The sequence below is a fragment of the Podarcis erhardii genome (assembly GCF_964252035.2).
Source record: "Podarcis erhardii genome assembly, chromosome: 1".
Taxonomy (NCBI): domain Eukaryota; kingdom Metazoa; phylum Chordata; class Lepidosauria; order Squamata; family Lacertidae; genus Podarcis; species Podarcis erhardii.
This window is the reverse complement of record NC_138497.1, coordinates 44354232-44377787: the sequence shown is the minus strand read 5'-3', so window position 1 is coordinate 44377787 and position 23556 is coordinate 44354232. Positions and strand designations below refer to the sequence as shown.

Sequence of the window (23556 nt, the reverse complement as noted above, 5' to 3'; positions counted from 1 at the left end):
TTAACCATCATGGTCACCAGCCATTGACAGTTCTATCCCTAATGGACTTGCACAATCCCATTTTAAAGCCCTCTCCTCCAGTGGCTATCATTAGGTGTTCCTCCTCGGATGTCCGTATGGGTTACTCTCCCCTAAGGTCCTGCATCTTACTCTGCTGTCTGCTTATTATTCACAGCTTAATAAGTTCGAACTGAAGAGTCGGCTGGGTCGCTTCGTAGCTGAAGATCCCAAAGACCTTCCCCTGAGGATAGAGGAAGCCATAAGGATGAACACTGAAGCTTTCCGCTTGTGGGCTGTGGCCACCGGCTACGGTCAGGCCTGTGATCTCTTTGGGTGTGTTTTCAGAATAAGGCACATCTTCTGGGGTTTCTCCCTACCTGCCAAAAAAGAAAAACCCTTGCCCAGCTGCAGCATAGGAAACCTCTGCTCACCATCACCATCACTGTGGTTGAGTTTGGTGCAATTGCACTGGCAGAGCCAGTTTTAGTGTGAACCATAGTGATGGCTCACCATAGTGGTTGATCTGCCATTCCCTTCTCCACCTGCAAATTGCATTATTTCTTTTGCAGTAGGCAGGAGATGAAGGAGCTTGCATAAACTGCAGCAGCGACTTGGCAGGAGAGAGGTATATCTCTCCCATGTCATCAAGAACATTAGAAGGCCACATCTGAGAAGATCAATAGGGTTTTTTTTGCCCCTATTAATCTCTAAACCAGGATGGCTAACAAGCGGGAAAAACACACCAATCCACACAGTTACCAGAGAAGTCAGTTTGACAAGAATCTAGGAAGCAAATAATGACTGTCTCTGAAATGGTCTCTTAGCCTCCTTTTCTGCAACATCCCCTGAATGAAGGAGGTTGGAATTGAGGTGAGGTATCTGTGGGCTCAGTCACTGGGCTTGTTAGCGAGGCCCGTATCTGAGGCTTGCAGATTTGAGGCCGCTCATTAGCAGGGAGCGGTGTTGACGCCTCTGGGCCAGCAGAAAATCCAGTTCTCCAGACTGGTTTTCACAAACCAGAATGGGTCCACTTTGTAATGGTTATGTATGCTCAAATGCTAGTTTTGTATCAGTGAGTGACACTAGGTGCAGCTGATTATTGCCACAAGAACTGATCCCTAAACAGCTGTATTCAAACCAGCAACCAAAGTAAATTGGTAATGAGTGATACTCTTTTCTGCAAAGTTGCCTTGTTTTACATCTTCAAATTTTGGTATATAGGCTGTTCTGCCTGCCATGACCATGTAAGATGTTGATTCTCTTATCTTTACTGAGAAAGATGTTAACAATGTAAGTAAGGTTGAAATGATGTCTTTCGGTTGCATAGGAAAATCCTCATTTCTGTTCAAGCTTTAACTTTTCCTGCTTTTAAAAAAATGAACTTTTGGTTCATTTTATCAAATGCTTTGAGAAGCAGAAAGCCTTTTCTCGCAGAATATGGGTCAGTCACAAAGTCTTATGGGATTTTGGATTGTGCTGGGAGTAAACAAATTATTTGTAACAATGAGTCAATGTCCTGTGATTTCTGCCCCCCCCCCCACCTCATTCATTTTCTCCAATTTACAGGGATCTCTATCCTGTGCTAATGAAGATGGTCCCAACCCTGGCTCAATTGGCTGGCAGTTTTCAGGAGAACAACTCTCTATTTGAACTTTCTGTCCAGCGAGCTACAGCCATGGTGACTCTGCTTACTCAAGTGACACAGACGGCTGGCTGCAGGGCAGAACTGCAAGCCCAGCTTAGCAGGTATCGCCACCTTCTCTTGCCAGTCGTGTGTGTGTGTGTGTGTGTTCCTAAAAAGCCACGTTCTGCAGTAGCAGCATGAGTTTGCATCACTCACCGGAGTGCTTTATTATTATTAATTATTATTTATTTGTAAAGGTTTTTGTTTGAATTTTTAAACCAGATGTCAAGGCAGATTACAATATAACAAACAGTATGCAAGTAATAACAGTTAAAAGAGATAAGAAATAGCAGATATAATGCTCTAAACTAAAACATGAGGGAGATGATGAATTAACAACTTAGTAACATAAGTTACAATCACACCAAAGTTCCATCTAGTCCAGCATCTCAAGCAAAGGCCTATGGGAAACTCGAAAGTAAGACACGAGGGTATTGGCCCTCACCTGCTGTTCCCTAGATGCCAGTCATGGCTTCTGTTAGGATCCTGAAATGTCCTCTTTTTTGTCCAGTGCCCTTTTTTACAATTTTTACTAAATTTTTCCAAATTACATTTCCAAATATTCATTTAGACAACCTTAAATCAATGACTGCTTCTCTTTCCTTGGTTCATTTTGCATACCACACATCCCTGCATATTTTACATGAACTAAACAATTCAGTAATCCATTATTACATCCATCAAAACACTGTTGAATTTATCTTAGTGCTACCAGCGTTTTTAAATGAACACAATTTTCACCCATATATTCAGTAAGCATTTTCCAGTCTTCCTTAAACGTACGTTCTTCTTGTTCTCTTATTCTGTATGTTAAATCTACAAGCTGTGTGTATTCCATCAGTTTAAGTTGCCATTCTTCTTAGCTTGGGACCTCGCTCGGTTTCCGTTTTTGGACTAGCAAAACATGGGCCACAGTAGTAGCATACATCTTTTTTGACCCCTGGGAATTTCCCTCTGAATTATCCCCGACAGAAAGGATTCTGGGGTTTTGGGGGGAAAGGTACTTTAAACCATTTTTTTTCAATTCATTGTATATCACTTCCCAATACTTTTACCCTTTTACAAGTCCACTTTTTTGTCCAGTGCTCTGGTGTGAATCCTCGTGCCAGAGCGCTGGAGCAGAAGGCGCTTTGGTGTGTCCCTGTTGATGAGTGCCAGAGCACCTTCTGGTCTGGCGCTCTGGGATTACCCTACACACAATCACCAGAGCACCGGACTGGAAAATACTCCCCTCCTGACATCCTGATTTGGGGGACAAAAATATTGGGCAGTGTGGAAGTGGTACACAGCCATTTATTTAAAAAAGCCTGCCCAAAAAAGAACAGCCTTCACAGAGGCCATCAAACGGTCATACGCTGCCTTTCCTTTGTCATGGGACCTTGCATGCAGGGTTCCCATCAGACTCCAATTCATGCACTGAGCAGACTCAGTTCTGTGTAGCTTCAGCGAGGTTGCTGCATTATCTACTTGAAAACCATTCCCTGCCTGTATGTGTGGATGTTTTTCCTCCACATAATGGCAATGCAAAAGTCAGAGGTAAACTTGCCCGTACCTGGCAACCAAGAGGCGATATCCCATATCAAAGACACATTCCATCCAGGCAGAAGCATTTGCAAAGCCACAAGATAAACCACCCACAATATCAGGTTCTGTCTAAAGGGTAACTGAGCGAGGGAATGGGTTTGTGAGCGCAACCTTATTATTTGCCTTTATTCTTGTTTTTAGAGAAGTTTCATTTTGAACGAGAGCTGTGGCACTCCTGCTTCTAAGAATCGAGGGTGCCATCGCATGTCAGCTTTCTGCAATGCCCAAATAACACTTGCCACTAAATGTAGGGTTTGTTGAAATTCTGCCGTTAAGTGCTTCCTTACAAAGAGAAACTAGCAGTTAGTGAATTGGCTCTCTCTGAAATACAGGTGAATCAGTTTCTCCGGTTTTTCTTTCAAATGGGCCGTGCAGAATTCTCATCACTTGTTTTGGTAAAGTGGCACTTGAAGTGAAGGGCAGGAAAGGATTTTAAATGATGGGGGGGGGGGAGCCAGTTACCTTCAAAATGATGGGGTGGGTGGGGAAGAGAACAGGCTATTGTTTACAAAGCAGCTTTCCTAAATTATATCATATGCAGCCTGACATAGCCACATGTTTGTGGTTCTGGTGTGAGATTATTATAGGCTTTTAAAACATAAGATGGCTGTTGAATATGTACAGATAAATAATAAATCCCAGGCACTTTTAGGAGAAGCAAAGTGAAGATAATTTACCCATTCTTTTGTGTACAAAAATGAGTGAACACTACCCCCATTGTTGGAAAATCATTTTCGGGCTTTAAATGTGAAAAAATGTGGATGTTTTAAATTTTTTGTACTTAAGAGCTGTCTCTGTGTCCTGCTTGACATGGTCACTTTAAAAGCAGAATACAGACAAAGAGAGTCAAGGAGTTGGGTTCATTTACCGGAGGCTGTTTGTCTTTGGAAAACTTTTGAGAGAGTACAACACATAACCAAACATGGTGGAAGCTTCCTGGAGACAAAAAAATTGCTGTTCTGTGACTGAAAGTGGGATTGAAGTTTCTGTCCTTTTCATAACAGCTGTCTGTGCACGACTAGTGATAAGAATTATGACAGAGCTTCTCTGGCTTTCTATAGTTGTGAGGAAGGTATTTATAAGGGTGGTGATGATACCTCAGTAAAAACTGATCACTTCGGCAAGTAAGGTTGTGACCATCAATGTTCTTTCAGCCTAGCAGTCTTGTCAGATTAATTGCCCTTCAAAGAGTCTTCCCTGTGTGTGTCCTGCTTTAGTCCCCTATTTTTGTATCTCCTTTTCTTCCATTTCCCTCTTCTTAGGGTGAGTGGGAGGAAATAATTAGACTTTGCTGAAGAGCAGTTGATTGTGGTATTCCCTAGGAATCCACTGCTGAGTCCAGCAAAGCTCGGGGTTTGTTCGTGCTGTTGCAGTGGAGGTTGACAGTAAATTTGATTGAGAAGATAATCATTTGGGTGGGTGTAAATAAATACCTGGCTCAGTGAAAGAGGTTGCTCTGATGAGAGTGAGTGACAGGGGTGGGAGCACTTTGAAGGAAAGCATATGGGACTGGTAGGCTGCAGGGACAAACCAAGGGAAAAAATGCTTTGCTACAGGTGTAATGTGTCCAGCATCAGAGAAAAGTGCTGTTGCAGTATGAGAGCTGTTCTGTGTGAATTCGGCTTGTTTCCTGCATCCCACAAATGGAACTCTCATCGCTGCTGCAGACATAATTGTTTTCCAAATGGGTTGAATCCCACTGTTCTCTTTTGCTTGTGGAGGGGCTTTAAAACTATTTTGTGCCTCTGCTAGTGGAAGAGGAAGGGAGGTGACTTTTGCCAATTTCCCTTTGCAGCCCCTTGCACCCTCAGTAAATCTGCTCCAGAAGGTTGGAGAACTTTCTAGAACAGAATGGAAGGTGATGCAGCAGCCTGCTGGGGTTATCAATGAAAATTAACCCCCGCTTCTGTTTGTGGTAACATCATCTGGATTGAAAGCTTTTCTGTGAGCTGAAGGGACATCTTTGGACTGAGCCCAAGAATTATCAGTCGCATGAGTTTCTGTAATTAGGAATCAAGTGATATCTGTGCATGTGTGAAGCAGCTCTTAATTTTTGATCAACCAAGGGCCTTGACCATTTCCGATCTTAAATTAAAACAATGAATGAATGAATGAATTTTTATTCTGCTTGTTTCGCAGCCTCTTGGCAGCTTGCAAAACATCAGTGAAAATATTACAGATGGTACAAAATTGACAAATATTAAAACTGCAACTTGATGAATCCTCTCCAGCCAAACAACTGCTGAAACCTTGCTTAGAAATAACACATTCTTGTTTCTTTTGCTTCCCTGTCCCCCCCCCCCAATTACTTGGAACAAGGTCATTTCAATTCTCATCCATAAGTGGAGCTTATGACTGTAATGTTGCTTTCCCCATTTGTACTAATACACTGAGTGGTGTGTTGTTGTTGTTGTTGTTGTTGTTTGGTTATACTTACTCTCTGGTTTTTATTTATAGTGCTGTTATTGTTAGTTGCCTGGAGGACTTATCTGATATTCAGCTTAGTTTTACTGAGAGGAGACCCACTGAAATGAATGATCATGATTAAGTTAGGTTCACTCATTTTAGTAGGTCCGCTCTGATTAAACAGTTATTGGGTGGCATGTAAATATTGTTAGAGTTCAAATCCCCATTAATCCATGTAGTTTACTGGGTGACATGGGTCTGGTCTTCAGCTCTCAGCTAACCTACCTGCCAGGGTTGTGAAGATACAATGGGGGGGGGCAGGGGAGGCACCATGTATGCAGTGTGGACTCCTTGGGATATAAGTGTGGTAATAATTTAATAATAGATAAGATTAGGGCAAGGCACCAGTTCAGCTTGCTTGTGAAGCCATCTAATTGTAGACTAGATATAAACATGAGTAAAGTTTGTTCATTTATTTCATTCAGAATATCTACCACTTCTCAACAAAGCGTTAAATAGTAAAACTGGACAACAATGAAAGCATCCTAAAACATGTTTCACAGTCACCAAATCTTTTAGGGTGATCAGTTAGTTGGCATTAGCAGTTTGAGTCTCACCTCTCCCCTTCATGGTTTCTCTTTTCTGTTTCAGGAGTGATCCAGAAGGCGGTGGCCAGATTCCACCTCCGCCAGTCACCTGGAGTCAGGTATCGGGCTTCAGGCCCATCATTGAAATGCAACTGAAAGGATGCCTTGAACAAATAACCCAGCTGGAGATCTGGCAGGCACTGCAGCCCCTCATAACAGCTTATGTCCTTTACATGGCGGCCTATTACAGTCACTGCAATCAGCAGGTGAGGCCTGTGAAAACCAAAGAAGTGTCTCTTGCAACTGTCTGTTGGGTTGATCCTTTATTCCCCAGTGCAACTATCCATCCGGACAAGGCTTAGAGTACAGTCAAGGGAAGGAAGTGCAGTTGTCTTAACTGAAATGATACAGGTGCCTGTCTTCTGGGTTCCTTTGTAAATTCAGGTGAACCTTGCAGCTGGTTTCAGTGTCTTTCAATCTTATAATTTGCCATGGTACCCTCCATATGTTGCTGGACCACAGTTCCCATCATTCCTGGCCACTGGACATCCTGGCTGGGGCTTATGGGAGCTGGAGGCCCTACCTTGGTTAACCTGGCTTTACTAGGATTACTCTGGACAGGGTCAGCTTAATATATCTCTTCCCCCGTTCATGGGGAGAGTGTCAAAAGCATCAGAAACTTTCCGAATCAAGTGGAAAAGATTTAGCAGTAGTTTTCAGCCCCTGTTCAAATTACCTTCAGGAGCTTTTTTGAAGCAACTACCAGTCAAAAATTCTTTATGAAATCACCAAGCAAATGAAAATAATTTTGTTATTGTGATTATACTTGGATTGTTTGAGGCCTGACCATAGCCAGAGCCACTTATGCATGCTGTAGCTGCATTCACACATGACAGCAACCCATTGCTTGTCCAACAAGCCATGAGTAGACTCACCAACAAGCAAACAAGTCATGGGCTGTTTTTCCAGAACTTGATTTATTTTTCAGCTGTTCTTGTGTAATACTTGTATAGCTTGGTGAGCATCTGGGGTGGGATGGCCAGACGCAGCTCCTTGGTTTGGACCTGACAATAAACCATAGTTAAACAAGCTGTGGTTCATAAGCTTCACTTTTATTTATTCATTTTATGTTATTAGTTTATGCGGGGGTAGGCGGATTACGAATCTCCTTCTTCATTTCAAGTCTCAAGGGAATTTACAAACCATAAAAACAACTAAAAATAGTTTTAGAAACTCTACAAAAAGCAAATAAGGATATGTGTTTGTTCTGTATTGTTTTCAAACCTAGTGCCAGGGACCTTTTCAAGCACTGGTTTGTTGCCAGAAAACAAATCATGGGTAGTCTTCAAAAAAGCCATTGTTAACCTAAAGAAACTATGGATTAGCATTACGTGTGAACCAGGCTTGTGTCTGAGCACTTTTCCCATTCATCCAAAGCTTATCTAGAGCAGGAGGTGTACAGTGTGCATCTCTGTATTCCTCTGTTTTGTTTGATGTCTCCCTTACAGCACAGGAAAGGAGGAAGAGCTCTTGTTGGGAAGGAGACAGTGTAAAGAACAGTCTCCTCCTTGCCAGTTGTTCAATATATTTTGACACCCTTGACCCACTTCTAATTCCATACAGAAAAGTAGTGATTGATCTCTCTATCTTGCAAGGAGCTGAATTAAAGAGTCCTGGATTTGCAAGGGCCTGTAAGAAGACTCTTCAGCTGTCCCACTTGAAGCATTAGGGCAGTTACACCAGCCCAGGAGTTCCCAAACTCTGGTCCATGGACCAGCAGTGGTTGCAAGCTTCATTCAGGTGGACAATGGCAGATCTCTTTTAATACAATTAAAAACCATGCAGCATCTAGCACATTCAACATACAGTTGCTACAACAGGTAGAATAATTATTAAGTGATCTGCCAAGATGTCCTGCAATTTTCCAGTGAGACAGGGAAAGAGACAGTGAGTTTGAGAACCACCACATTACCCCCTTCTTGATGTGCTCTTGCCTTGTACTCGAGTTCTTTAATAAAACATCCCTAGGCAAATATGTTTGGAGGCATTGATCATGCATAATAAATCACTGTCCTGGACAATGTCATGAGGCAAAATCATGTGCCTGCAGCATCTTGAATTTAAAAAGGAAGGAAATCAATAGGTCTGACTCATGCACTGTATATGTTGTTGGCTTAATTTCAGAGTTTTCACAAAAACACCTTTTTCCTCCCGTTTCCCCCCTCAGCCATCAGTAAACCCCATTGACTCCTTAGAGGAAGTGGAGCATCTGACATCAGCGCTTCTGCTGCCTCTCCTCAGCCAGCCAGTCATGCAGAACCTCTGGGAAATGCTCAGGTAAAATCTGTGCCCACGTCTGTTGCTGCTGCAGCAAGCCAACAAGCAGCAGTGGTGCTGTGCTGTCATTCTTTGGGCAGCCGAAACAGTTCTGCTGGATGGACAGGGCTGTGTGTCTTCTTTCCTTCTGCCCCTGTCCCTATTTGTCTTTTGATCTCGCTCATAAAGTCAGAGTAAATTATGCAACGTGGGCATACATTAAACTGCATCATTTACACGGGTCACAGAATCCTGCTTTGTGGCACAGAACATTAGTTTACCTTGGTGCAGAGGGTTCTTTATTCTTGCCAGTGTGGTGGTGTGGTTAAGAGCGGTAGACTCGTAATCTGGTGAACCGGGTTCGATTCCCCGCTCCTCCACATGCAGCTGCTGGGTGACCTTGAGCTAGTCACACTTCTCTGAAGTCTCTCAGCCCCACTCACTTCACAGAGTGTTTGTTGTGGGGGAGGAAGGGAAAGGAGAATGTTAGCCGCTTTGAGACTCCTGAAGGGGAGTGAAAGGTGGGATATCAAATCCAAACTCTTCTTCTTCTTCTTCTCTTCAAGAGGATAGCGTTGCACTTAACGTTCAGGATTGTGCTTTCTGCAGCCACCTATATGGCAAAACTGAAGAAGCCAAGGAGTGAAGGAGGGCACTCTGGGAGTGGTCTGTGGGGTAGAGTCCCACTTTGTCTGACAAATCTAGCACATGAAACAAATCCCAAATTGGCCCTGGGTTGGTCAGCAGAACTCCCAGAACAGCATGCGGGGTGGAGTGGGGAATGCTTGCCTTGATGGTACTATTGTCCCATTGAATTTCTCTCTTTAGCTGGCAACACTTTAATCACATGGATTTATTTTTTTAATAAGTTGCTTTTTTCTCAGTAGTATTTGCCTTCTGAAGTATAACCTCTCTTTCTCTCTTTTCCGCACAGGCCATGCTCTGCTGTGTGCAATCCTTTAACCTGCTCTCCAGCGCCAGAATCTCTCCCCAGCATCGTTTCTCTGAGCTGCACTGGGGGCAAACCTCCAATGAGCCTTGCAGGCTCTAAATCGCCTTTCCCTTTCCTTACTGCCTTCCTGGTGCTTGTCGATAGCATCATCACCGTACACAAAGGGCTGGTTGGCAAGGTGAGCCCTCCTGGTGTTTTGTTCTGCTGTTCTTCAAGCCATTTCTGCTGGAGACATGCTCTGTTCCAAAAAAGAGAACAGAGGCAACTTCCTGCATCTGAGAAGAAAGTGTAAACAGGACACTGTAACAGTGTTCCATTTATGTGTTTCAGGCAACCAGATGCAATGAAGCCAGGAGTTGGTTGAGCGAGCCCTGAAAGCCTAACCCTTGGGCATATGAGAGCCTGAAGTCTAGCCTTTGGGCATATAAACCCTCTTCAGGTTTTATAAAATTATAAGCATGTAGGAGGTATGAGGCTATGTGAACCACATGCAAAAACACACCCCGACTTGGCAAATTCTGTAGATAGTTTATAAGCGTATTTGTGTACAAGCCTTATCTCAGGGTAGCTTGCAGGTATGCTCAGTGTAGAGGAGAGCAACAGAGATGATAAAGGGTCTGGAAACCAACCCTTACGAGGAATGGTTGAGGGAACTGAAGGAGTTGGGTATGTTTAGCTAGAAGAAGAGAAGACTGAGAAATAACATAATAGCAATCTTCAAATATCTGAAGGGCTGTCACATGGAAGATGGAGCAAGCTTGTTTTCTCCTTCTGCAGATGGGTTGTTAAAAGTCTGAAAAGCCCCGGAGCAGGTAAAATTGACAAATGATTACTTTTCCAGACAAATGGGCTCTTTTCCTATGTCTCTTAAAATGTGAATATAGCATGCATTGTTCTCTCTGGGGAAACCATCAGTTTTCAATTATCCCAGCAGACAATGAGAAGGATGTTGTAGTAGCTGAGCATATGAATGACATTTCTGTATGACAGAAAAAAACTAGCTAAAGGAGACTATCACCCTCTAGATTCAGGTGTTTTTGAACTGACGTTACCTTTTTTTCTTTTCTTAACACAGTATATCTCCATACTGGACGTGAAGGGTGTAACAGACTATCTGCTGCAGAGCTGGACTGCTGACCCACCTTCTCTAACTCCTTCCTCTGCTTGGCTCTTGAGCCATGAATACCACTTTCAATATTACGTGCTTTCACTGGCTCAGAAAATGGTAAGCGCTTTGCATCCATCTTCACTTCTGGTTTGCTTAGCCCACCCATCACCAGCCTAGGGCCCTCCAGATGTGTTTTACTACAGCACATGCTGGTTGTGACTGATGGGAGTTGTAGCCCAGAACATCTGAGGAACACCAGGGTGTCTTTGCCCATGTACTTATTACAGAACCTGCTGGGGAGGGGATATGGTGAATGAGGCCGTGGTTACTCAATAGAATTTGGCACCTACTGATTCACTTTACAATGTTCCCCACTCTCCATACCCCACCTTTGATAATGAAATGGACAAAAGAAGCCAATAGGTGTTTTCCCCCCCACTTCCCATCCCAATTTGCTGCCCATAAAGAAAACATACTGCATCATCTTAGCAGTCTGCAGAGACCTAAAGCTGTCTGCTTCTACTCCCACCCACTCCCTTGCCACACAAACATCAGTAGACTCTGTCTGAAGGGACTTAGGGGTTGTGGGAAAGTTGGGGGTTGTGCCATGTGTATTCATTCACCATAAGGTGAAACTGGCTGAAAATCTGAGTGATCCACTGTGTAAAGCCCAGATTTTGGCCAACCGAAGTATCTGCCTTAACTTGTCTCCCACCACGTTGCATAAACACCATGCAAAGCTGCACTGTGTTGCGCTGATTTGCGGACTTCATGGTGAAAAGCCAATGTGTAGGGGGATGTCTTTTGAGGATGTTTATTAGGATAAAAAAACTGCCTGCTCTTGCAGCTTGGCATAGAGCATCTCCCTTTATTCCTGTGTCATATCATGACCCATATACCTGTGTCAATGCACATGGCTGCAACATTTTCACATGCTGGATTTTTGTTTCCTGTGCAGGCAGGTACTTGTCCGGATTACAGCCGGCATGCTTCGCTCCATCACTGTGTTGCCATGGCGTTGTTAAGCCGTTTGTTGCCAGGCAGTGAGCACCTGGCTCATGAGCTCCTATTTGGCCTTGTTTTCAATGCAAAACTGATTCCGTAAGTTCCACTCCCTCTTTCCACCTCTTCCCCATCGCTCCCCTTGAGTAACCCTTCCAAAGATGAGGATGTGGAAAAACTGTTTTGGAAAAAAGGAAAGAGAGATTTACAGAGCTTTAGTTTCAGTAACCTACTGGGGAGCCTGTTCTAGGTTTCCTTGCAGTGGGAGTTGAGGACATAAAACGAGTCTTGCTGGATGTTACTAAAAGTGTGTCTAAATCATAAGCAGATGCTTATGACAGGCAGGACACAACTATCTTATCATTCGGTTCCTCTTTGATCCCCAACAATTGATATTCCAAGGCATACTGTCTCTGATCCTGGAGATAATATATAGCCATCTATATATAGCCACTAATACTTGTGCTGTCTACATAGCTGAAGAAACATTTTGATGCAGCTCCGTGGCCCTGAAGGACAAAGGGTGACTTCTTGCTCTTCTCTGCACCAGCTGTGAAGCCTTTTAAATCTCCGTGCCATCTTTATTGCTTTTCCACTTGTAACTTTTGCTGTGCAAAAAGTTGGAGGTTATGTTTGTGCAATTTTAAAAAATTGACTTCTTCTATGTTGATGGTGATATATCTTTAATGTAAACACTGCAAAGTGGGTTAAACCGTGAGAGATTTGCCGAGGCCTAAGAAGGTGACCTAGTCCACAAACGTGGCACTTTCGGCATTGCACTCCACAAGAGTCAGTCTGAAAGCTGAAAATGGGCGTTAGGAATTGCCATGTGTTCAGGCCATTTCCCCTTCAATATATTCCTCATCCCAAAAATAAGTTATTAAATTTCACTGCATTGAGGCTGCTTAAAGTCATGAGAAAAGGAATTGAATGTTTGAATCTCCTTGGAAACATGGATTCCCATGTATAAAAATGGTTGGTGGCCTCTGCATACACGGACTCCAACTCCCATCATCCCTGGCCATCGGTTGGCTGTGGTTGCTGGGAGTTAGAGTCCAGCAACATCAAGATGGGGAAGGGTGCTGTAAGATATGATAATGAGTGCTACACACTCAGAGGCCCTTTCTACATACAGGAATCCCCTTTATACCCCTTTCTGAGTTGCCCTAGCTATTCCTGGAGGTGCATTTATTCTAGCAATCTTTGTTCTGTTCCAGCTAGGCACTTCTTACATACTTATAAGCAGCACCTGCCACACTGTAGAATATATTTCCTTAGGGCAGCACCCTGGAGTCATGCTGCATCTCTGTTTGTGAAAATGTAGATCATAAGACTGTTGGGGATTACTCTTCTGCTGTAGGAAATAGATAAGCAAATAGCAAATATCATTGCATTATTCAAGAAAGCATTGGCATTCATCACCTGTCTCCCCACCCCCTCTTTTGTACAGGGAAGGCAAATCAGGGGGGCCAGAAGCTGCTGATTTCTCAGACCTCCTGCACTTGAGCTCAAAGGCGAAGCCAGCACAGCCAGGCTCAGCAGCTGCTGTTCCTCCCCTCCCTAGTCGTGGTGCCTTACTGGAGGAAGCATACCAGCATCTCCCACTGATCCAGGCCTGCTACCTCTCTCACTTTGCTTACTTGGAGCCCGCCCTTGTTCGTTCCAGAGATGTTTACCAAGGCCGAACACACTTAATCCAATCCATGATTCTTCCTGAGGTCAAAGGGCCAATCCTGCCTTCCGATTGGCCGTTCCTTCCTCTCATCAACCTCTATAACAGTGTGACTAGTGCAGAAACCCGGTGGGCTGGGCTGAGTTCTCTCCCACTGGATCTTGTGCGCACAGTGACTCAGAACCTGCAGTGGGTCCTCTTGCTGGAGACTTGGAGAGCCAGGGTCCTTCAGGGCATCTCGGCGGCAGCCAAACTTGCAAGGCTTATGTGTGTCTTCCTCACGGGCAGCGACTTGTTCCTGGAAGGGCCTGTCCATTGCTACACAGCTGCTCTACTCTCCCTCTACTGCCAGCCCAAAGTCCTGGATTCCTTGAACTTGGATGCTCCCCTCCCTGGCTTAGCTTCTTTCCATGACCTCTACATAAACCTCCTTGAACAGTTTGAAGGAGTCTCCTTTGGAGACCCACTCTTTGGCGCCTTCGTGCTTCTTCCTCTGCAGAGGCGGTTTAGTGTGCAGCTAAGGATGGCTGTCTTTGGAGAGCATGTGAGCACCTTGAGGGCACTGGGAGTTCCACTCCAGCAGGTAGGTCTCCCCAAGATAAGTCTGGTTTGTTTTGCGGTAGGGGTGGACTTTGGGAGGTGGGAAGCAAGCTCAAGAAAGCCCTGCTGGATCAGACTGGAGGCCCATTTAGTCCAGCATCTTGTTCTCCCTGTGGCCAACAAGATGTCCATGAAAACCCCACAAACAGCACATGAGCGTAGCAGAACTCTCTACTTGTAATCCCGCGCAAAGCTGTCATGAGCAGTAGCCACTGATAGCCTTAACACTTTATGAATGTGTCTAACCCTCTTATAAATCCATCCACGTTGGTGGTCCTCACTACATCTTTGGGTTTAGCTATTTCCTGCGTGAATAAGTACTTCCTTTTGCCTGCCCTGAATCTTCATGTCCCTGTATTCTAGTACTATGAGAGAGGGAAGGAAGGAAATGTATAAGGAGGCAGAAGTAGCTGGCAGGATTAGGGGGAGCATAATTCTGTTCCCCACTAGGGATGGACTGAGCAGCCTAATTACCTCTCCACTTTGAGTTTTGCTGGAGCTCAGTCTGTCAGTTTGCATTTCTTGGTGCAGAAAGTATTGATATGATGTGTAGAGAGCTTTCCTCTTCTAATTAATTCAAGAGGGTTCTGGAAACTTCTCTGTGTGAAAGAAACAAGCAGAATGTTGGGAGGAATGTTTTTGCCAAAAATCTCAGAAACCTCATCAGGAGGGCTTTAAACTGACTAATGTGGGGGAGGGAGACAGTGCTCCTGAAGGTAGGAGTCTATCAATTGATGAAGATGATCATCCAAATGTCATAGACCAAATGGAGCAAACAGCACACAGACCTAGTGGTGGGAGGAAAAAATCCTTAAATAAGAGACACGGGGGAATGATTAATGGACTTCAATGTCTGTACACTAATGCGCAAAGCATGGGAAATAAACAAGATGAGCTTGAGCTCTTGGTACAGCAAACTAAATATGACATAATAGGCATCACTGAAACCTGGTGGGATAAGTCCCAAGATTGGAATGTAATAATGGAGGGATACAATCTATTTCAGAGAAACAGACCAGACAAGAAAGGAGGAGGAGTGGCATTATATGTCAGGGATGTGTATACCTGTGAAGAGGTCCAAGATTTAGAACCTCAAAGCCAAAGTGAGAGCATTTGGATCAAAATTAAGGGAGAGAAGAATAACAGTGACCTCATTGTGGGAGTTTACTATAGATCCCCAAGCCAAACGGAGGACATAGATGATGCCTTCCTGGAACAGATGGCCAAACATGCAAAAGGAAGGGAGATAGTAGTAATGGGGGACTTCAATTACCCGGATATTTGTTGGATGTCAAACACAGCCAAGAGCATAAGGTCAAACAGTAATACTAAAAGGAAAGGGAGTTCATGATGGCTGGGAGTTTGTTAAGAGGGAGATAGTAAAAGCACAACTTCAGGCAATACCAATGAGACGGAAACAAGGAAGGTGCCTAAAGAAGCCAGGGTGGCTATCTAAAGAACTTTTAACTGAGTTAAGATTAAAAAAGGATGTGTACAAAAAATGGAAAAGGGAGGAAACCACCAAAGAGGAATTCAAACAAATAGCCAGCACGTGTAGACACCAAGTCAGAAAAGCTAAAGCACAGAATGAACTCAGGCTTGCTAGAGAGGTTAAAAGCAACAAAAAAGGCTTTTATGGGTATGTTCGTAGCAAAAGGAAGAACAAAGAAACAGTGGGGTCACTCAGGAGAAGATGGTGAAATGCAAACAGGGGACACAGAAAGGGCTGAACTCCTCAATGCCTTCTTTGCCTCAGTCTTCTCCGATAAAGAAAACAATGCCCGACCTGAAGAATTTGGAGCAAATGATTCAGCAGAGGAAACACAGCCCAGAATAACTAAGGAGATAGTACAAGAATACTTGGCTAGTTTAGATGTATTCAAGTCTCCAGGGCCAGATGAACTGCATCCAAGAGTATTAAATGAACTGGCAGATGTGATCTCAGAACCACTGGCAGTCATCTTTGAGAATTCCTGGAGAACAGGAGAAGTCCCGGCAAACTGGAGGAGGGCAAATGTCCCTATTTTCAAAAAGGGGGAAAGAGAGGACCCAAATAATTACCGCCCCGTCATTCAATACCAGGGAAGATTCTGGAGCAGATCATTAAGCAAACAGTCTGTGAGCACCTAGAAAGGAATGCTCTGATCACCAAGAGTCAGCATGGATTTCTGAAAAATAAGTCATGTCAGACTAACCTGATCTCGTTATTTGACAGAATTACAAGCCTGGTAGATGAAGGGAACGCAGTGGATGTAGCCTACCTTGATTTCAGCAAGGCATTTGACAAGGTGCCCCATGATATTCTTGTAAAGAAGCTGGTAAAATGCGGTCTTGACTATGCTACCACTCAGTGGATTTGTAACTGGCTGACTGACCGAACCCAAAGGGTGCTCATCAGTGGTTCCTCTTCATCCTGGAGAAGAGTGACTAGTGGGGTGCCACAGGGTTCTGTCTTGGGCCCAGTCTTATTCAACATCTTTATCAACGACTTGGATGATAGACTCAAGGGCATCCTGATCAAATTTGCAGATGACACCAAACTGGGAGGGGTGGCTAACACCCCAGAGGACAGGATCACACTTCAAAACGACCTTGACAGATTAGAGAACTGGGCCAAAACAAACAAGATGAATTTTAACAGGGAGAAATGTAAAGTATTGCACTTGGGCAAAAAAAATGAGAGGCACAAATACAAGATGGGTGACACCTGGCTTGAGAGCAGTACATGTGAAAAGGATCTAGGAGTCTTGGTTGACCACAAACGTGACATGAGCCAACAGTGTGACGCGGCAGCTAAAACAGCCAATGCAATTCTGGGCTGCATCAATAGGAGTATAGCATCTAGATCAAGGGAAGTAATAGTGCCACTGTATTCTGCTCTGGTCAGACCTCACCTGGAGTACTGTTTCCAGTTCTGGGCACCACAGTTCAAGAAAGACACTGACAAACTGGAACGTGTCCAGAGGAGGGCAACCAAAATGGTCAAAGGCCTGGAAACGATGCCTTATGAGGAACGGCTAAGGGAGCTGGGCATGTTTAGCCTGGAGAAGAGGGAGGTTAAGGGGTGATATGATAGCCATGTTCAAATATATAAAAGGATGTCACATAGAGGAGGGAGAAAGGCTGTTTTCTGCTGCTCCAGAGAAGCGGACACGGAGCAATGGTTCCAAACTACAAGAAAGAAGATTCCACCTAAACATTAGGAAGAACTTCCTGACAGTAAGAGCTGTTCGACAGTGGAATTTGCTGCCAAGGAGTGTGGTGGAGTCTCCTTTGGAGGTCTTTAAGCAGAGGCTTGACAACCATATGTCAGGAGTGCTCTGATGGTGTTTCCTGCTTGTCAGGGAGTTGGACTCGATGGCCCTTGTGGTCTCTTCCAACTCTATGATTCTATGAAGGTTCATGGTGTTTGGGTTATTCCTTCAGAGAAGCTGAGTACAGCTGGTTTAAACTGGTTCTGTTATCTCTTCTGTCAAGGTCATGCTGACTATAAAAGTAAGGCCAGAAGGAGCCTGGGTTTCACTTTCTCTTTCTATCTCTTTTCCTTCTGGTGTGGTGTTTTGTACATAGTATTAGTTATTGTAAGTTTAAGTTAAGTCTGCCTCAACTGGACTTCTTATGGACAGTGCCAATCCTGAATGTATGGGATTTGTGACCATTATGCTCATTTGCCTTCAGCAGCAGTAACGCTCTGCTGAATGAAATATTAATTTCCTCTAGTCTATTTTTTGGAAATCCTGCAACATGTTTAAGTTTTTACTAACTGTATGATGGAATCTGCTCTGGATCAATACGGAGTAGAATTACATGACACAGTCATAGGTCTGTTCCATCCTATCTTGCGTGCCTGAACAAATGCATGAAGAGTCTGCAGTTAAATTTTACACACTCTTCATGTACACTAGTGTATGTGTGTGTGTACAATAAATGTGTTTCAGTGTATTTTTCTATAAAATATACTTTTTAAAAAACATAAATATTTTTGAGTGGTGTTGCTTTCTTGGTTTTGTTGCAGTTTCCTGTGTCTCTGGAGCGATACCTTTCCCCTGCTGAAGACAACCTGAACCTCCTCCGGCAGTACTTCCAGACCTTGGTCACAGGGACCTTGCGACAGAACTGGTGCCCTGTACTTTATGTGGTTGCTGTGGCCCATGTCAACAGCTTCATTTTCTCACAGGATAGTACCACACAGGTATGCAATTATCTTTTGGCCCTGGTGCATCTTGTTCTTCTACCAAGCTGGTTGTTTGATGCACACAGTTCCTCCCTGTTATGTTTTGATGCTCTGTCTCAATTGGTTGTGTGAAAAGCCTGTCAGCTTTTAGGAGGGAGGATCTGGATGAATGTCTTGTCCTGGGCTGTCAGTGTGGACCTGGGATTTTTAGAGGTAACAGAAATAGCCTGTGGCATTGTTGTTGGGTTGCCTTTTGAAGACAATATGGAAATTTTCATTTGTCCAGAGTGCTCCATTGCTGCCCTCCTGCTCGTAGGAGAAGCGTGTGAGCTGCTTCACACTTTGTTTTTGAGAAATGCTTTAATTCCCTGCTCAGGAGATTGAATCCTGCTGCCTTTGCTGCACATTCCTGTTGGGAACAGGGCACCCAGCCAATGCAGGATTAAATCTTCTCCTCCTGCCCACCCGCTGATGTCAACAGTGATGTCAGCTGATGGGTGTGCAGTTGTAGTTTGGGGAAAATGGTCTCCTGGACCAAACTAGAACCTCTGGTGGTTCAAGGTTGGCCCACATGCTAAGCCATGCTTTTGCTTAGACTGAAGTGTGAGCCAGACCACTGAATCCTCACTAGGTCTATCAAGCACTTGTCATGCATGCCAGCAGAAAGCTGATTTGCCAAGAAACTTAATTCAGAAAGAGCAGCCCAAGAAACAAGATGTAAAGATGAAAAGGTTGCTATATAGGATATACCGATTTTGGCTCTTGCATGTTCATTGTTGCCTGTGATGGCCAACAATTCCCTTGGGGATTCTGAAGAGCTGGATTCCTTTCTTTTAGAAAAGCAACTATAAGTTTAACTTTTATTTTATTGGTACTTTTATCTCAGGAGGCTGATGTGGCCCGAAAAAGCATGCTCCAGAGGACCTGGCTCTTGGCTGATGAGGTAGGCACCCTGCAGCTGGCTCTCAAAACCAGTCCTCGTAATACTACAAAAGAGAGTTTTGTGGAGTGATGAATTTTCACAGTGCTCTATGGGTTGTTTGGCTGAGACACATTAGTTCAGCCCATTGGCTCACTGCAAACAATCGCTCTGGTTTCTCTCCTGAGTCTTCTTGCGCAGCAGCACAAAGGACACATCATTTCCATAGGAATGGAGGGATGTTGATCATGCAAACTATTGAACACCCTTCTTACAATCGCAGTTTAGCATTAAAATGTCCAACTAAGAAGCAAGCCCCGATTCTATATGGTATGTGACAGAGCACGTTTTACTGTGTGGCCAGTTGGGTAATTTTCTGAAAGGCAGGCTGTTGGGTGAGGAATATTCTCACTGGAGCAGTTAAACGGAGGAAGCACTCACTGGCTTTTTCTTGGTCACCAGAAAGAGCCAGGATGTATCTTGTTCAAACCTAACCTCAGCCACCAATTCACTAGAGACTTAGGCAATCCGCTAAATGTGATTGGCAAGCACTATTGTAAGCTGATAGCTAGGAATCCTGCTTCCCCTTCATAATAAGCATTAAAACTTACAGCACAGTTCAAACAATAACTCTGTTTGCAGCTGAGTTACCAGCAACCTAATACTGACGCGCAGCGTAAATTAATAATGCAGAGTTTTTAATTGAAAGAATAAGAACTTTACTGAGTTAAAATAAACTTCTTCATAAACAGCATGGTTCCAAACAGTTTGACTGAGATTACATACTGACTCTGCTCACAACTGAGGCAGACTGACTCTGACTGAAATCTTACAGAGAACACAGAGAGAAAATGACTGCTAAGTCACATGTCAGACTGACTCAACAGTTAGCAGTTAGGCCTGAATAACTTTAGTAGGCCCAAATGATTGTGCAGTCCCAGCACTTCCCAGCCTGCTTTGCTGCTTCTGCTCTCATGTGTCTTTGTCACATGACAAATACTGCAGGTGTTGCAGCAGTATTAAGGTGCAAATTTCCCCAAAACAGATGTGCTAATAGTATGAACATCAAGTGTTTGGGCTGCAGCATCTGAGTGACTACTGCTTAGTTTCCTTGTGCTCCTTAAGCTTTCCCCATAAGAGAAAAAGCCCGTATCTCCAGGGTTTGAGCCATATTGGGGAAACTGCTTTTCTTTCATTCACCCTCTGCTTCCTCCTACACTCTTCAGGTACTCAAGCGACATCTTCTCTACTATAAATTGCCAAATAAAGAGAGCCCGGTGGGCTTTGACCTTTATGAGCAGCTTCCCACCATTCGTCTGAAATACCTGAACACCGTGACTAAGAAGCAGCCCAAGGAGGAGCCATTCGCATCAGATTTGTAGAGAAGAACCTCAGAAGCTGACAGTGGCGGGGGCAGCAGTGCTAAGACTGGAGAGGTGGTCGGTCACCCTCCTGGTCTCTTGCCTTGCCTGAGGAGCACAACAGGAAGGGATCTGCACTGTTGGCCTGGCTTGGCCTTGGCATAGTTTCTGTGAAAGCGGTTTGACTCTTCATGATGGAAGAAATTGGACAAGCAAGTGTTTCTGCCAAGATGAAAGACAAATGATTTTAGGGAAAAAATAAAAGGTGATGCAAATGTGAGATGCCGGTAGGATTATTGGCATCTTTTACTAGAAGACAGAAAGGCTTAATTTTCTCGTAGCACGTGGTGAAATGTACAGTGGTACCTCAGGTTACATACGCTTCAGGTTACAGACTCCGCTAACCCAGAAGTATTACCTCGGGTTAAGAACTTTCTTCAGGATGAGAACAGAAATCGTGCTCCGGCGGCGCATCGGCGGCAGCAGGCGGCCCCATTAGCTAAAGTGGTGCTTCAGGTTAAGAACAGTTTCAGGTTAAGAACGGTCCTCTGGAACGAATTAAGTACTTAACCCGAGGTACCACTGTACCTGGAATGTTAAGTCTTATGGTTTGGCTGGAAGGCTGTAATGCAGCACTGGATTTAGGGTGGAGCGGGTGGTTCTTCTGCACAGGGTGCTGAGCCGAGGGGGTGCAAAATCGAGAAGATTCATAATTGAGAAGATTCATCTGGGGATGCCAAATTTTGGCCTCTTACAGGGCACTGAAAGATTACCAAACTCTGTCCCTGCTGCAATGACTGGGGTAGAAATATCTGGGAAAAGTGGGAACCGATTCACCACAATTGTTCATGGGATAGTGATTTGAACAAGCTGTTAAGTCCTGCAGCTGTTCTGCGCCTGACACATCTTGGGAAATGACATTAGACGTTTCCATCTCTGTGGAAAGCCACCTGTTCCCTCCACCCCCAATCTCTCCGCATTAGCTGTTTTTCTCTCTCTTTGTTTTTCTAACCATATTATATTTAATAAAGTTATCTTTCGCATAACAGGATGTTTTGGCAGCTGCTACAACTCCCCAAAAGCAAAAGAAGAAGAATGTGGTTGGTGGAACTTAATAAATCTGAAGGCATGCTCTGGGATGCCATGTCAGGGATCTGCAGGGGACACACTGGGGCATGCAAAACCCAAAGGGAGTCTGGGCTTGTTCCCATCTCAGCTAGTTTTCTGTGATGTCCAAACTCAGCCACTGTTTGAGTGACAAGGGCATCTAATCACACTTCCTGTGATTAGGAAGCGATTACCATTGCCCCCCCCCTTTTTTTTTGCCAGGGCAACCTAAAGCAACATACAACAATAAATGAATAACATACATTGAAACCATCATAAAACATAAAAAAATCGTAAGAGACATTCCTATTTTAAAAAACCCCATTCATTAAAGGATGCCATAGATAATGAAAAGCCAAATGTTGGGTGGGGAAAAAAAGGTTTTGCCTGGCGCATAAAGATATGTAATGATGAGACTCCCTAGGGAAAACACTGCAGTCCAAAACATTTGAAGGCCACTGTGTTGGCTACCCGCTGCTACAAGTTTTCTTGCAAACTACAGTAGTAGCAAATGGGAGGCAGAGCACCAGAGCCTGCAGCAGCTCACAGGAGGAAGCAAGGTGAGATTTTTGAGGGATGCTTCCTCTCTGCAAGATCCCTTGCCATGTTGGAAATGCAGTCCCTGCACCCCACAGAAGCTCAGCATGGCCAAGAGCCACTAAACTGATGTCTAGATATACAGGATGATGAGCAAGATCCGAGCAGGACAGCTGTTTACTTTCTGAATCTTGGTTTTGACATGCCTCTCTCAGCTGCAATTCAGTCCCTCATAAAATCAATGCACAATCATTGATTTCCCCCTTCCTCCTTTCCTGAGAGCTGTGAGCAACTTTCCAGTTTGAATTACCGAGAAAAATAAGAACTAAGCTAAGAGCTAATTGTTTTTCCTAAATTTACCAAGCCTGTTTCCTGTTTTATGCAAGCAATATTCTGGGAACTTATGAAACTTAAAAATGAATACTAATGTTTTGTGTGTTTGGGAAGAGTTTAGGTTGGATAAAGAAGAAGCTATGGCAAGAAGGTTTCCAAATATGGAATCTCCTAATAAATCTTAGTACCCTTAATAAATTACAGTTCCCCAGATTCTTGGAGGGAAGCCATGACTGCTTAAAATAGTACGCTGCCACTTAAAATTTATGGTGCAGGTGTGACCAAAGGTAACCCATCATTGGCAGAATGTTATGGTGTGTTCTTTCTATAAATCACTAGAGGGTGCTGCTGAACAAAATATTAGTAAAAATCCTGCTCTAAATATAGAAGAGGAGTTTCTGTTTTTGGATAACCAAATTAAAACTCGAAAAACCTAGTCAAATCTTGCTTTGGCGGGTGTTCTGAGCAATTGTTAGGAATTGGCACAATGGCCATTTTTAAATCAAATCGATTTTTTAAATTAAAAGAACATGGTCAAATGTGTCCACCAATTACTGGTAAGTTAATCTGTACAGGAGTGAAACAAAATTATCTGTCTGGTGCTTTTTATTAGGTGTGATATAGTGGATATTAGATTATAACTTCCCTCTTCTTTTCTGCTCAGGATTTTGAAGTCAAGAAAAATCCACAGTTGGTAAAAACCTGAAATTCTATTCTGCTTTATAAGCAAACTTAGAATAATTAGCGTCATATTTGGGGTTATATAATAGGTGAAGCATCTACACAGCACGATCCTACATATGTCTTTGCACAGAAATAAGTCCCATTGGATTCAATGGGCTTACTGCCAGGTCAGTAAGTACTGGATTACAACCTCAGTTAATTGTTTCCTCTTTGATGAGTTCTTATTTGTGATTACTGCAGAGTGGCATTCCCTATTTTTTAACTCGTGGACATTTTAGGCTTCAGTCCTAGATGCACTAAACTCTACTAGAAACAGTGAGACTGTCTTCTCAATAAACATTCATAGGATTGCACTGCTACTATCTTGGTAGGAAAGCCACTTTTATTTCTAATAATAATAATAATAATAATAATAATAATAATAATAATAATAAATTTTATTTATATCCCGCCCTCCCCAGCCGAAGCCGGGCTCAGGGCGGCTAACAACAATAAGACAGTACAAAAGTACAGCACAAACAACACTCTAA

General features: G+C 43.7%; 1 protein-coding gene across 2 annotated transcripts in view; it reads left to right on the top strand.

The window, feature by feature from the left end:
• RPAP1 (RNA polymerase II associated protein 1) overlaps positions 1-21411 on the top strand; it is a 47534-nt gene extending 26123 nt beyond the window's left edge. For both annotated transcript variants that reach the window (XM_081858520.1, XM_081858521.1), the window contains exons 15-25: positions 176-333; positions 1567-1746; positions 6326-6527; positions 8489-8598; positions 9512-9707; positions 10605-10754; positions 11596-11738; positions 13090-13894; positions 17927-18103; positions 18972-19028; positions 20231-21411. In XM_081858520.1, the coding sequence (XP_081714646.1) occupies positions 176-333; positions 1567-1746; positions 6326-6527; positions 8489-8598; positions 9512-9707; positions 10605-10754; positions 11596-11738; positions 13090-13894; positions 17927-18103; positions 18972-19028; positions 20231-20386 (2334 nt within the window). In that variant the 3' untranslated portion in view covers positions 20387-21411. The remainder of the gene's footprint in view (positions 1-175; positions 334-1566; positions 1747-6325; positions 6528-8488; positions 8599-9511; positions 9708-10604; positions 10755-11595; positions 11739-13089; positions 13895-17926; positions 18104-18971; positions 19029-20230) is intronic.
• The last annotated feature ends 2145 nt before the right edge of the window (positions 21412-23556 follow it).